Genomic DNA, 10,890 nt, shown 5'->3' with positions numbered 1-10,890 from the left:
TTGGCTAGTGGCGACGAGTTTGAAATTAAACCGCCGCGAACAGCCGGTTGGCGGAGCGTGCGGAGGGTTGCTTAGCAACCCACCGGGCTTTTTTTTTTTTAGTTCCAGCGTCTGCTTAGAAAGGTGGCGGTTCTGTCCCGCGACCACAGGGTGAGTAGGGAGGTGGTCGTAGCTCTGCCGGACGAGGAGAGGGAGAGCGGTGGGGCGGGGAGGACGTTAATAACGGCGCTGCGAGAAGTTAGGGTTGCCAATAGCGCCCTGGTCTCTTCTTGCTCCCAACAGTAGTACATCCCATGCTGGATGGGAATGTGTAGCAGGATTTTAATCACGCTTGTAAAGTAACAAAAAATATGGACAGTTTAGATGGATAATAAAAAAGGGACAACGAACTGATAAGCAGTTGTAAACATTGTTATTAGGACGGGGGGTACTGAGATTCAGAGTAATATCTTTATATGGTTTTTAAATTATATGGTTTTTAAACGCTGCCAATAAAGGCACGGCTGCGGTGACTAGGGACACGAGGGAGGATTAGGCATATAATCTATTACTTTAGGGTGAATGTGTGAAAAGGCTTTCTCGAACTCTTAGCAGGTGCTTGGTTAGACATTTTCTCCTCCCACCCCACTTTTAAAAGTTTTTAAATTTTGTCTTCTGTGCTCATTCTTTCACAACAAGGAGCCAAACCTTACAGCTCCTGGAACATAGTGCAACACTCCCACCCACCCCGCCAGCACAGGGAAAAAGTGATATATCGCTGGTTTTACCAGAGCTTTATATGTTAAACTAGCTGACCCGGCCACGCATTGCTGTGGTTCTTTCCTGTGATTCCCCCACCCCACCCTGTCCCGATCCATGACGTATCCTGCCCCTCCTCCCTCCACCCTGGCTCATCCCTGTGTTTCGGTAGGATACCCTTCCCTCTGTTGTTCCTGGGGAGTGTTGGCCCCTCCCCTGTATCTCCATACCTTGGCCCCCACCCTTCAAAAAGGAACTGTTAGGTTCTGGGTCAGTGATGGGCAACCTTTTGAGCTTGGTGTGTCAAAATTCGCCAAAAAACCGAGCATAACTCGGGTGGTGTGTCACTTCGAGAAATAAAACATAATTTCACAATATTTATAGTTTAAATAACAAAAATGTATAATTGTAATATATAACGGTATTTAATAAACCAAAAACTAATTATTTAACCAAACCAAACTAAAAACCCCTTATTTATCACAAAGTGTCCAGACTTGTTGAGCTTTTTTGGGGGAGGTGCGGACCAAAGTTTTGGAGGTTTTTTTGGGTGTGTGTGTGTAAAAGTTGCTTTGCTTTGGGGGGGGTGCCCCAAAGCTGCTGCGCTTTGGGGGGGGGAGAGAACAGAAATAAATGACAAATAATACCTTTGCTGGAACTAACACGCAGCACCGACATAGTCTGCCAAAGTGCCAAAAAACCTAGCACAGAACGAGTTAAAAATGAACGCCGTTACACCCAATCATAGTCTGCCAAAGCACTAGAAAAAACAGCACAGAAAGGGTTAAAAAACCAATCTCTGGCTACCAGCAGCAGCAACAACAACAAAAGGATCCTGGTTTTAACAGCGGAGCTGTAGCGTGAGGAGGAATGGGAGAACAAATGGGAGGAAAGCAACAACAACAACAGTGCGAATGGGCTGGTGGGGCGTGTGCCAGCAGTGAGGGCTCTGCGTGTCATGTCTGGGTTCTATTTCCCAGCATGCACTTTTGTCTGAACCCTCTGTTGTCCCTGGGGAGTGTTGGCCCCTACCCCTGGTATCTTCCTACATTGGCCCCCAGCCTTGGAGAAGGAACTGTCAGTTTCTGGGTTCCATTTCCCATTATTTACTTTTGTCTGAGCCCTCTGTTGTCCCCTCCCCCCTGTATCTCCATATATAGCATGAACATTTCTATCGGGGGTGATGATGCGCCCTAGGACCCAGAGAACTACTTAAAGAATCCCAACACGGGGGGGGGGGGTCAAATAGTGAAGCCCCATAGCCCCGTAGCAACAGACAGGCCCAGACAGAAGGAGGGGGATCATATGGGCCACTTGGCGCGGGCCTCCGAATCTAAAGGGGGCCTCAGTCAGCATATTCACAATCATTAAAATGAAAAAAGTAACAAAAGGGTTAAAAACAGGGCCACATTATCTACCTGGCCCGGGCCCTGTAAGGGCCTGGCAACAGAAGGTGCGTTTTGAAGCACCCGAGTTGTTCAGTTCCATAAAAAACCCAGGAAGTGGCAAGGGGAAGGTAGGGAATTGTAAATGGGATGGGGGGTGGCCACTGCAAATATCTAGGGAGAGAAAGTGCGGAGGCGGGGTTTGTGGGTGTGGCGCGTTGTTGTGGCTAATCCCTGTGACTGCCCCCACGTGTCCCGATCCATGATCTATTCAGTTTGTCCCCCCCCCCTCCATGACCGGAATATCTCATGACGTTTTGAAGGATGGTATTTATTTTTGTATTATGGATTGGGGGGGGGTAGTGATGCTAAATTGTAAAGTAAAAACCCCTTGCCGTGCAGGAGCCTACATAAATCAAAGGCCGTGCTGCGGTCTGTGCCACCCCCCCCCAGGCAGGCCCCGACCTCCACTTGGCAATGTTGGTTTTTTGGTGGTTTTTTTTGGGGGGGTAGTGGTGCTAAATGGTAAAGTAAAAACCCCTTGCCATGCCCCCAAGTGCATTGCTGTGGGTTATCCCCCCCCCCCGGGCCTGTCAGGAGCCTACATAAAACAGAGGCCGTGCTGCGGCTTGTGATAATGGCCGACTTGGTGGTTTCAGTTGCTTGGTTGATGATGTCATTTGGTTTGTGGGTGTGGCTTAGATTTCACAGGAAGGGAGGGGGTGGAGGAGGGTATAACGCCACTTGAGGGCGCTGTTTGACTTGGTGGAAATCTAGGTCTGTACCTGCCCAGATGTGTGATTTGAGGGATTTTTGCCCCCAACAACGCTCGGGGAGTGGCCTGGATCGTTGTGTCAAAATTTCAGGACGATCGGTCAAGCGGTTACGGAGAAAAGTGTAGAACACAGTTTCACGATTTTTACATTTATATATATATATATAGATAGATATCGCAAAGTTGAATTCGTTTCAGGTCACTTTGTACCAGCCTTTCAATCATCCTGATTTTCTGAAGTGAGTGACAGTTACAGTTCAACAATAAAACAGGGATGAGATAAAATCACAGCTGGTGTGTGTGTGTGTGTGTGAGAGAGAGAGAGAGAGAGAGAGAAGGAACCAATAAACGATTATTGCCATTAGGCTTTAAACATCTATGTACTTACAAGTGCAGGATCCTCAGTCAGTCACAATGTGTTGAGGAGCTTCTCCCAAAGCTTCAGAGCCATCACAGTGGCTTCTTGCTTAATAGACACAATAAGTGCCTAAAGGTTCTCATTCATAGGTCTTAAAGGAAGGAACATATGGAAGGAGGTATACAGTATAGCCCAAACTTTTAAAAGTATGTGCTAGCACCTTCAAATTTAGTCTGGGAATACATTGGCAACCAGTGGTACTTTTGAAATACAAGTGTTATATGCTCTCTGTTGCAAGCATCAGGCATTAATCTGGTTGCTGCATTTTGGTTTACCGGTAATTAGATTTTTAAAACAGTCTTCTGTACAGCATTATATTAGTCTTGATCCATGGTCACACCAAGGACCCACACTTACATGTGAGGGCCCACTTCTTAGTTTCTTACCATATATGTGACCAGTTGAAGAGCAACTGTCTAGATGAGAGATTATGAGGGCATGCATGAGTGTTCAGGTCATGGGCGTAGGCAGGGGGGGCAGGAGGGGGCAGCTGCCCCCCCTAGAAGCAAAAAAATTAATGTATTTTACAGACCATAACCAGCACTTTCCCCCTCCAAAAACTGAAGTGGAAAGGGCTTTGCTTTAGCAAGAGCAGCTAAGTCTCCGCTTGCTGGGGGGGGGGGGGACACAGCAGTAACAAAAACACATCAAATAAATAAAGCAAAGTGGCTACCAGTAGTTAAGCAGTTAAGACAATGGAGCATATATCCCCAGGCAAGATTCGATAGCTGACCATTTCACCCTATTGTGGGAGTTGTTAATGAGCATTCAGGAGCATTAAGAGTTCTATTGGCGATTTAATGAGGGTGCAGACTCAGAGGATTCAATTTGACTAAGGTGGCTCTGCAAGGCTAAAAAGAAGTGAATAAGAAAGGGGGGGGGCTGTAGCTTTGACAGACACAGTGATGTTTATAAAAAGCATTGGTGTTCCAGTCTGCCCCTCCTCCTGCATCTGTATACTGTAAATCAGGGGTGGCCACCTCCCAAGAGACTCTGATCTACTCAGAGTTTAAAACTGGGGTTGATCTACCCCCTTTTGGGGGGTTCAGGTCAAAGCTGTTGAGTTTTTTTTAAAGGAAGGGAAGCCCTGTTTTTTGGGGTTTAGGTCAAACTTGTTGAGCTTCTTTTAGGAGGGAGGGAGGCCCATTTTTGTTTAGGGCTTCAGGTCATAGTTCAACTTTTTGTGGGAGGTGGAAAATTTTGGGTGAGCTTTTTTTAGGGGTGCCAGTGACCTACCAGTGATCTACCACAGACATCCAGTGATCTACTGGTAGATCACAATCTACCTGTTGGACGTGCCTGCTGTAAATCAAGCAGAGAGAAAGCTGCTTACAAGGCTCCTGTACATGCAGAGTTCCAGCATCACAGCGTCACCCAGAGGCACCCACAAATATGAGTTATCCCTCTCTCTATTTCTTCCTTCCTTCCCTCCCTCTTCCATCCTTAATAAAATACGGGGGGGGGGCAGATAAGCCCCACATAGAAAGCCCATCAACATGGGGGGATGACTCTTTCAAATACGGTATTTACCAGTAATTGGGGGGGGGAGGCACCTAGGCCTCTAGGAGTTGGCTGCTATGCCTAGGAGTAGGACAATTCAAGAAAGCAGAACGATGCATATGGTATGGTAATATATCAATAGAATCGTAGAATTGTAGTCGGAAGGGACCACAAGGGTCATCTAGTCCAACCCGCTGCAATGCAGGATTTTTTTCCTAAGGTGGGGCTTGAACCATGGTTGAAATATTATGCTGATATGCAGCAACGCCTCGGAGCCGTCGTGGCTGCGGCCATGCCTTGCCTCGCCCTCGCCCGCCCTGCCACCCCCTCTCGCCTGCCCGACCCTCCCGTCCTCTTGCTGGAGAGTTCCAGCATCACAGCGTCATCCAGAGACACCCACAAATATGAGTTATCTCTCTCTCTATTTCTTCCTTCCTTCCCTCCCTCTTCCATCCTTAATAAAATACGGGGGGGGCAGATAAGCCCCACATAGAAAGCCCATCAACATGGGGGGATGACTCTTTCAAATACGGTATTTACCAGTAATTGGGGGGGGGGCACCTAGGCCTCTAGGAGTTGGCTGCTATGCCTAGGAGTAGGACAATTCAAGAAAGCAGAATGATGCATATGCTATGGTAATATATCAATAGAATCATAGAATTGTAGTCGGAAGGGACCACAAGGGTCATCTAGTCCAACCCCCTGCAATGCAGGAATTTTTTCCTAAGGTGGGGCTTGAACCATGGTTGAAATATTATGCTGATATGCAGCAACGCCTCGGAGCCGTCGTGGCTGCGGCCGTGTCTTGCCTCGCCCTTGCCCGCCCTGCCACCCCCTCTCGCCTGCCCGACCCTCCCGTCCTCTCCAGCCAAGCAGGGTAGCCGCCAACGCTACCAGCCCCAGAAGCACAAGGTGGCCGCTGCTGCCACCGCCACGATGTCATCAGGCCCGCTGGCCCTTTAGCCCCACCCACTTTGTAGCCCCTCCCCTTCCGTGCCTTGGCCCCGCCCCTGAACGACCATGGCTTGCCCCCCCCTAGTTTAGATCCTGGCTACGCCCCTGGTTCAGGTGTCTCTTTTAGGAATGGGCATAGTTGCCAAATTAGCAGAACCTGAAAAAAGACTCTGCCAGTAGAAGGGGGAAATGCCAGCCTTTTTCAGGGGCTTTCCCCTCCAAAGTACTAGAGCAAGATAGTTGCCTAAGATATAATGTGTCTCCCAGATGCCTCATTCCTACAAATAAAGGGGATGAAGGAAAAGGCAATGGGAATTTCCCTCAGGAGTATCACCTTATAGTTTTGCTGCTACTTTATCATCATTATTTAAATGTCCAAACTGTCATTCATCCAAATATGACAAGGTGGTTTACAACAGAAAAATGCAAAATACAAATATTTGGTTTAGAACTGATTGCTGCTTTAGAGTAAAATAATTCCAGAATTTTGACTTCATTAGCTTTAGTGCTCACTATGGTATGAGATGAAATGACATTCTAGGGTGCTCCAAGATAGTTGTACCTTAAGATAGGGTTAGGGAATCTTCCCTATGGAGAACTGGCACACAAAGCCATTGTAGAATTGGCCCCCAGGTTATTTTTATGTACCTTCAAATGACAGGATTTTTCTGTCATATTGTCACTTTGGTAACTCGTTTTACCATAATCTTTCATATTTCCCTGTTGTTTCTGGGTCACATTTATTCTTGAGCCATGTTCTGTCCTTATTGAATATCATTTAGATGTAGTTACAGGTAGGTTGCCGTTTTGGTCTGCTGTAGTCAAAACAAAATAAAAAATTCCTTCCAGCAGCACCTTAGAGACCAACTAAGTTTGTCATTGGTAGGAGCTTTCGTGTGCATGCACACTTCTTTGCTTCTCATAGAATCATAGAGTTGGAAGAGACCACAAGGGCCAACCCCCCTGCCAAGCAGGAAACACCATCAAAGCATTCTTGACATATGCCTGTCAAGCCTCTGCTTAAAGACCTCCAAAGAAGGAGACTCCACCACACTCCTTGGTAGCAAATTCCACTGCCGAACAGCTCTTACTGTCAGGAAGTTCTTCCTAATATTTAGGTGGAATCTTCTTTCTTGTAGCTTGAATCCATTGCTCCATGTCCGCTTCTCTGGAGCAGCAGGAAACAACCTTTCTCCCTCCTCTATATGACATCCTTTTATATATTTGAACATGGCTATCATATCACCCCTTAACCTTCTATTCTCCAGGCTAAACATACCCAGCTCCCTAAGCCGTTCCTCATAAGGCATTGTTTTCAGGCCTTTGACCTTACTTTCCAAGTTCCGGACTGCAGAATCCGGGACCGGCAGCCATTTGACACCGGAAGTTGTGTCGATGTAACTTCCGGTGTCGCTTTGCCCTTCTATGGGCACCCAAAATGGCTGCCGCCGGCTTTGAAAATCGCTTGTGCGCATGTCAGAAAGTGCTCCGACGCAACTTCCGGTGTTGCTCCGCCCAACTATGGGCACCAAAATGGCCGCCGCCAACACCGGAAGTGACGTCTATGCACTTCCGGACATGCGTACATGCGGCTTTTGAAGCTGGCGGCGGCCATTTTGGTGCCCATAGAAGGGCAAATCGGAAAGAAAAAAAATGGCCGCCGGCAGGAGAAAATAACGGAGAAAAACGGGAGACGAAGTGATACGGGGGACCACCGGGGAAAGGTATGTAAAAAGGGGGTTTTCCCGGGGAAAACGGGAGACTTGGCAGCTATGCCTTTGACCATTTTGGTTGCCCTCTTCTGGACACGTTCCAGCTTGTCTGTATCCTTCTTGAACATGCCCCTAGTCATGGAGAATATTATGTTTATCCTGTTCTTTTATAGGTTTACCCCTCTTGTGTAGTTCAAAATTATTAAACTAAGCAGTGTTAGAAATTAGCCAGAAGCCAGGCACATTTTGCTACTGGCATGGGTCCAATTGCTACCATGAGATCTCTGGATGCCAAGTTGGCAACTGACATCTCCATCTCACTGGCTGGTCTCTCCAGCTTTCTTAAGCAGGTAAGCAGAAGAACTTATTTATTTCATTTATATTCCACCTTTTCCTCCAAGGAGTACATGGTTCACCCTGTTGTTGTTGTTTAGTCGTTTAGTCGTGTTCAACTCTTCATGACCCCATGGACCATAGCACGCCAGGCACTCCTGTCTTCCACTGCCTCCCGCAGTTTGGTCAAACTCATGTTTGTAGCTTCAAGAACACTGTCCAGCAATCTCGTCCTCTGTCGTCCCCTTCTCCTTGTGCCCTCCATCTTTCCCAACATCAGGGTCTTTTCCAGGGAGTGTTCTCCTCTCATGAGGTGGCTTAAAGTATTGTAGCCTCAGCTTCAGGATCTGTCCTTCCAGTAAGCACTCGGGGCTGATTTCCTTCAGAATGGATAGGTTTGATCTTCTTGCAGTCCATAGGAGTTCACCCTACTCCTCAATTATTCCCTGCAATGACCCTGTGAGGTAGGTTGAGGGACTGTGACTATCCCAAAGTCGCCCAGTGAGCTTCATGACTGAGTGGGGATTTGAACTCTGATCTTCCAAATCCTGGTCCAACACTTTAACCACTAAACCACACTTCTGAGTACTTCTGCTATAGAGCAGCTATATAAATTAAGTAGGTAAATAAATATGGGGGAAGCACTTAGAGAAGGGTCTGAAAGATTTTAATTGAAGTTTGAATTAGTTTTATTCTGGATTGTTTTATTTGGCATTTTAATGTGTTGCAACTGCTTTGGGATTTTTTCTTTAAAATACAAAGTGGTATAGAGATGATGATGATATTAATAAGATGATATTAATAATAATAATAATAATAATAATAATAATAATAATAATAATAATAAATCTCCTTGCACAAAAATACGCCTAGACATTCAGTTTTGGCAACCTCAACTTAGGTTTAAGCTGCCATTTGGTGATTAGCTTATACATCTGAGTTTCTAACACTGAAACTAAGTAAAATTTGTATTATTTTACTTTTTAATTTTAGGACCATGGCTTCCCTTCAGCAAAGGATCTTGAATATTATTCAGTGTTTTCGAAAAGAATGGCGCTTATTTTCAGAATCTGAAAGGACTACTGTGTGTGGTGTAGATTGCATGCTGATGGCTTTGTACCTATCGGTTGCTGAGGTCAATAAAAAGGTTAGTGAACAAAGTTAGAGAAATTTTCTGTCTTGAATACTGTGTTCACAAGGTGCCCAGATAAAGCTGAAGGATGCTGTTACTGCTTCTGATGCTTGAGAAGGGAGGAGTCTTGCTAGCCTTGCTTATCTTTCTCATTGGGCTGTTTCAGATGCAATGGGAAAATGCGGGTTTTTTTTGCTATATTTATGAGTTCCACTGAACACTCTTCTTTCTTCCCCATGCCATTGACTAGAAACCATTCATCCTCACTGGAGAAAGTTAAGGGGTAACACTGTTACGGGAACAAACCTACTTCTGGCCCTTTTTGTCTCAAATGGATGAGGAATAAGGCTCTTGACTTCTGTTTCTTTGTCATACTCAAGCATAACAGAATGTTGGGAAGTGTTAGATGCTAAATGTTTTGGCTGTTAACATTACATATATTTTAATTTTCTTTTCTTTGGAATGGAATCAGTTTAGCATATCCATGTGTATGTCTTTAAATATATGCCTAACTACTTAAATGACCCAGGATCTTAATGAGGACTACATTTCTAATAAAGTTGGAAGTACATATAATTCAAGTTACAATTACTGCAAGGTTAGCATTTGTGTAACTTGGTTACAGTGGAACCAATTTTTTCTTCTCTGTCCAAGTGCAAGCAGCTGAAGGATGAAGTACCTCAGCAGACTTTTCCAGGAAAGCTCACTTTCTTCTGCTGAGACTGACCATGGAAATTTTCAGCTCAAAAGGATTTTACATCATAAAATTATAAGCAGATGAAAAAGTGGGGAGGGTTAGTGAGGAACTTGTTTTTCAGCTGCATCTGTAACATTATGCTTATAGTTATATATACACTTTTCTGACAAATGATATATTTTTGTTTAACAAAGATCTTTAGTGAAAAGTTGGAACGTGATCTGGTGGTTTGCAAGGGCAAACATTGTTATCAAACCAGACCAAAAATAAGCATTATTTCTGTCAGATGAGTTAACATCACTTTTAAAAGAGACAGAGAGCAATCCAAACCCCTCTGCTGGTGTGGGGGCTCTGCAGGGAGCACCCCAATGTGCTTGCCCAAATGGTTAGTATATGGAAGCTGCTTTCAGAAACAACTGCAATTCTGTGGGGTTGGGCCAGCACAGGATCCACTGGGTCTTGGGCCTGCCCTGCTGCTAATCATGTGATTGGAGTGTACCCAGTATGGGCCTCTGTTGCACGTCTCTGGCAGCTGGTTCAGCAGAGGCTTTATATTTGTATTTTATTATAACTTTATCTTAGTTAGCAAACTTATAAAACACCAGCCTCAAATAACTAACATGCTTAGTCTAGTTAATGCACGAAGGGGTTAAACTGTCCTTCCAGGTTTAGCTCACTTTGGGGAAGGGACTACCTAATGAAGCCGCTTCAATCTACCTGATGAATGCAGTGTGTGAAGAGGCTAAGTTGGTTGCTCCAGCTTAGTCACGTGGCTCTAACAAGCCTCTCTTGAATTCCTATACAAATAACTTAGGAACTTTCACCACTATGCAACTAAGCCAAGTTTTACTGAAATATATAGATCAAGGGTGGTATAAAAATTTAATAAATACTAATAATAATACTGTCTGTGCAACCTTTTCTGAATGCTGAATGGAAAAGCACATGGACTTGACCTTTGGAGAGTTTGTAAGTAAGCCATTTTTAACTTACCAAATTTCTATGTTAGGGGAAGAAGGAAGCTTTGGAACTCACAAGGGCATATTTTATAGATCTAACAGCGTATATTTCCATGCTTTAGTTTGCTGCATATTTAGTGATTTTAAATCTCTGCTGGGGTTCTCTCACCAAAGAGTACTTGCCCCAAACTTGGCACCCAGGAATTCTAATTTTATACCTATTTTTTCATTGCACTAACATATAGGTAGCATGGTTTCTTTGTAATTCCTCCATAGTAACATGATGC

At 45.0% G+C, this 10,890-nt stretch overlaps 1 protein-coding gene across 2 annotated transcripts in view; it reads left to right on the top strand.

Moving 5' to 3' along the window:
• The first annotated feature begins 23 nt into the window (after positions 1-23).
• Positions 24-10,890, top strand: part of PARPBP (PARP1 binding protein) — a 35,561-nt gene continuing 24,694 nt past the window's right edge. For both annotated transcript variants that reach the window (XM_060279904.2, XM_035127993.3), the window contains exons 1-2: positions 24-150; positions 8,809-8,962. In XM_060279904.2, the coding sequence (XP_060135887.1) occupies positions 8,813-8,962 (150 nt within the window). In that variant the 5' untranslated portion in view covers positions 24-150; positions 8,809-8,812. The remainder of the gene's footprint in view (positions 151-8,808; positions 8,963-10,890) is intronic.

This window comes from Zootoca vivipara, chromosome 9 (genome assembly GCF_965207765.1).
Source record: "Zootoca vivipara chromosome 9, rZooViv2.hap1.1, whole genome shotgun sequence".
Lineage (NCBI taxonomy): Eukaryota > Metazoa > Chordata > Lepidosauria > Squamata > Lacertidae > Zootoca > Zootoca vivipara.
Note: the sequence above shows the minus strand (reverse complement) of the source record. Positions and strands in the feature narration are given on the sequence as shown.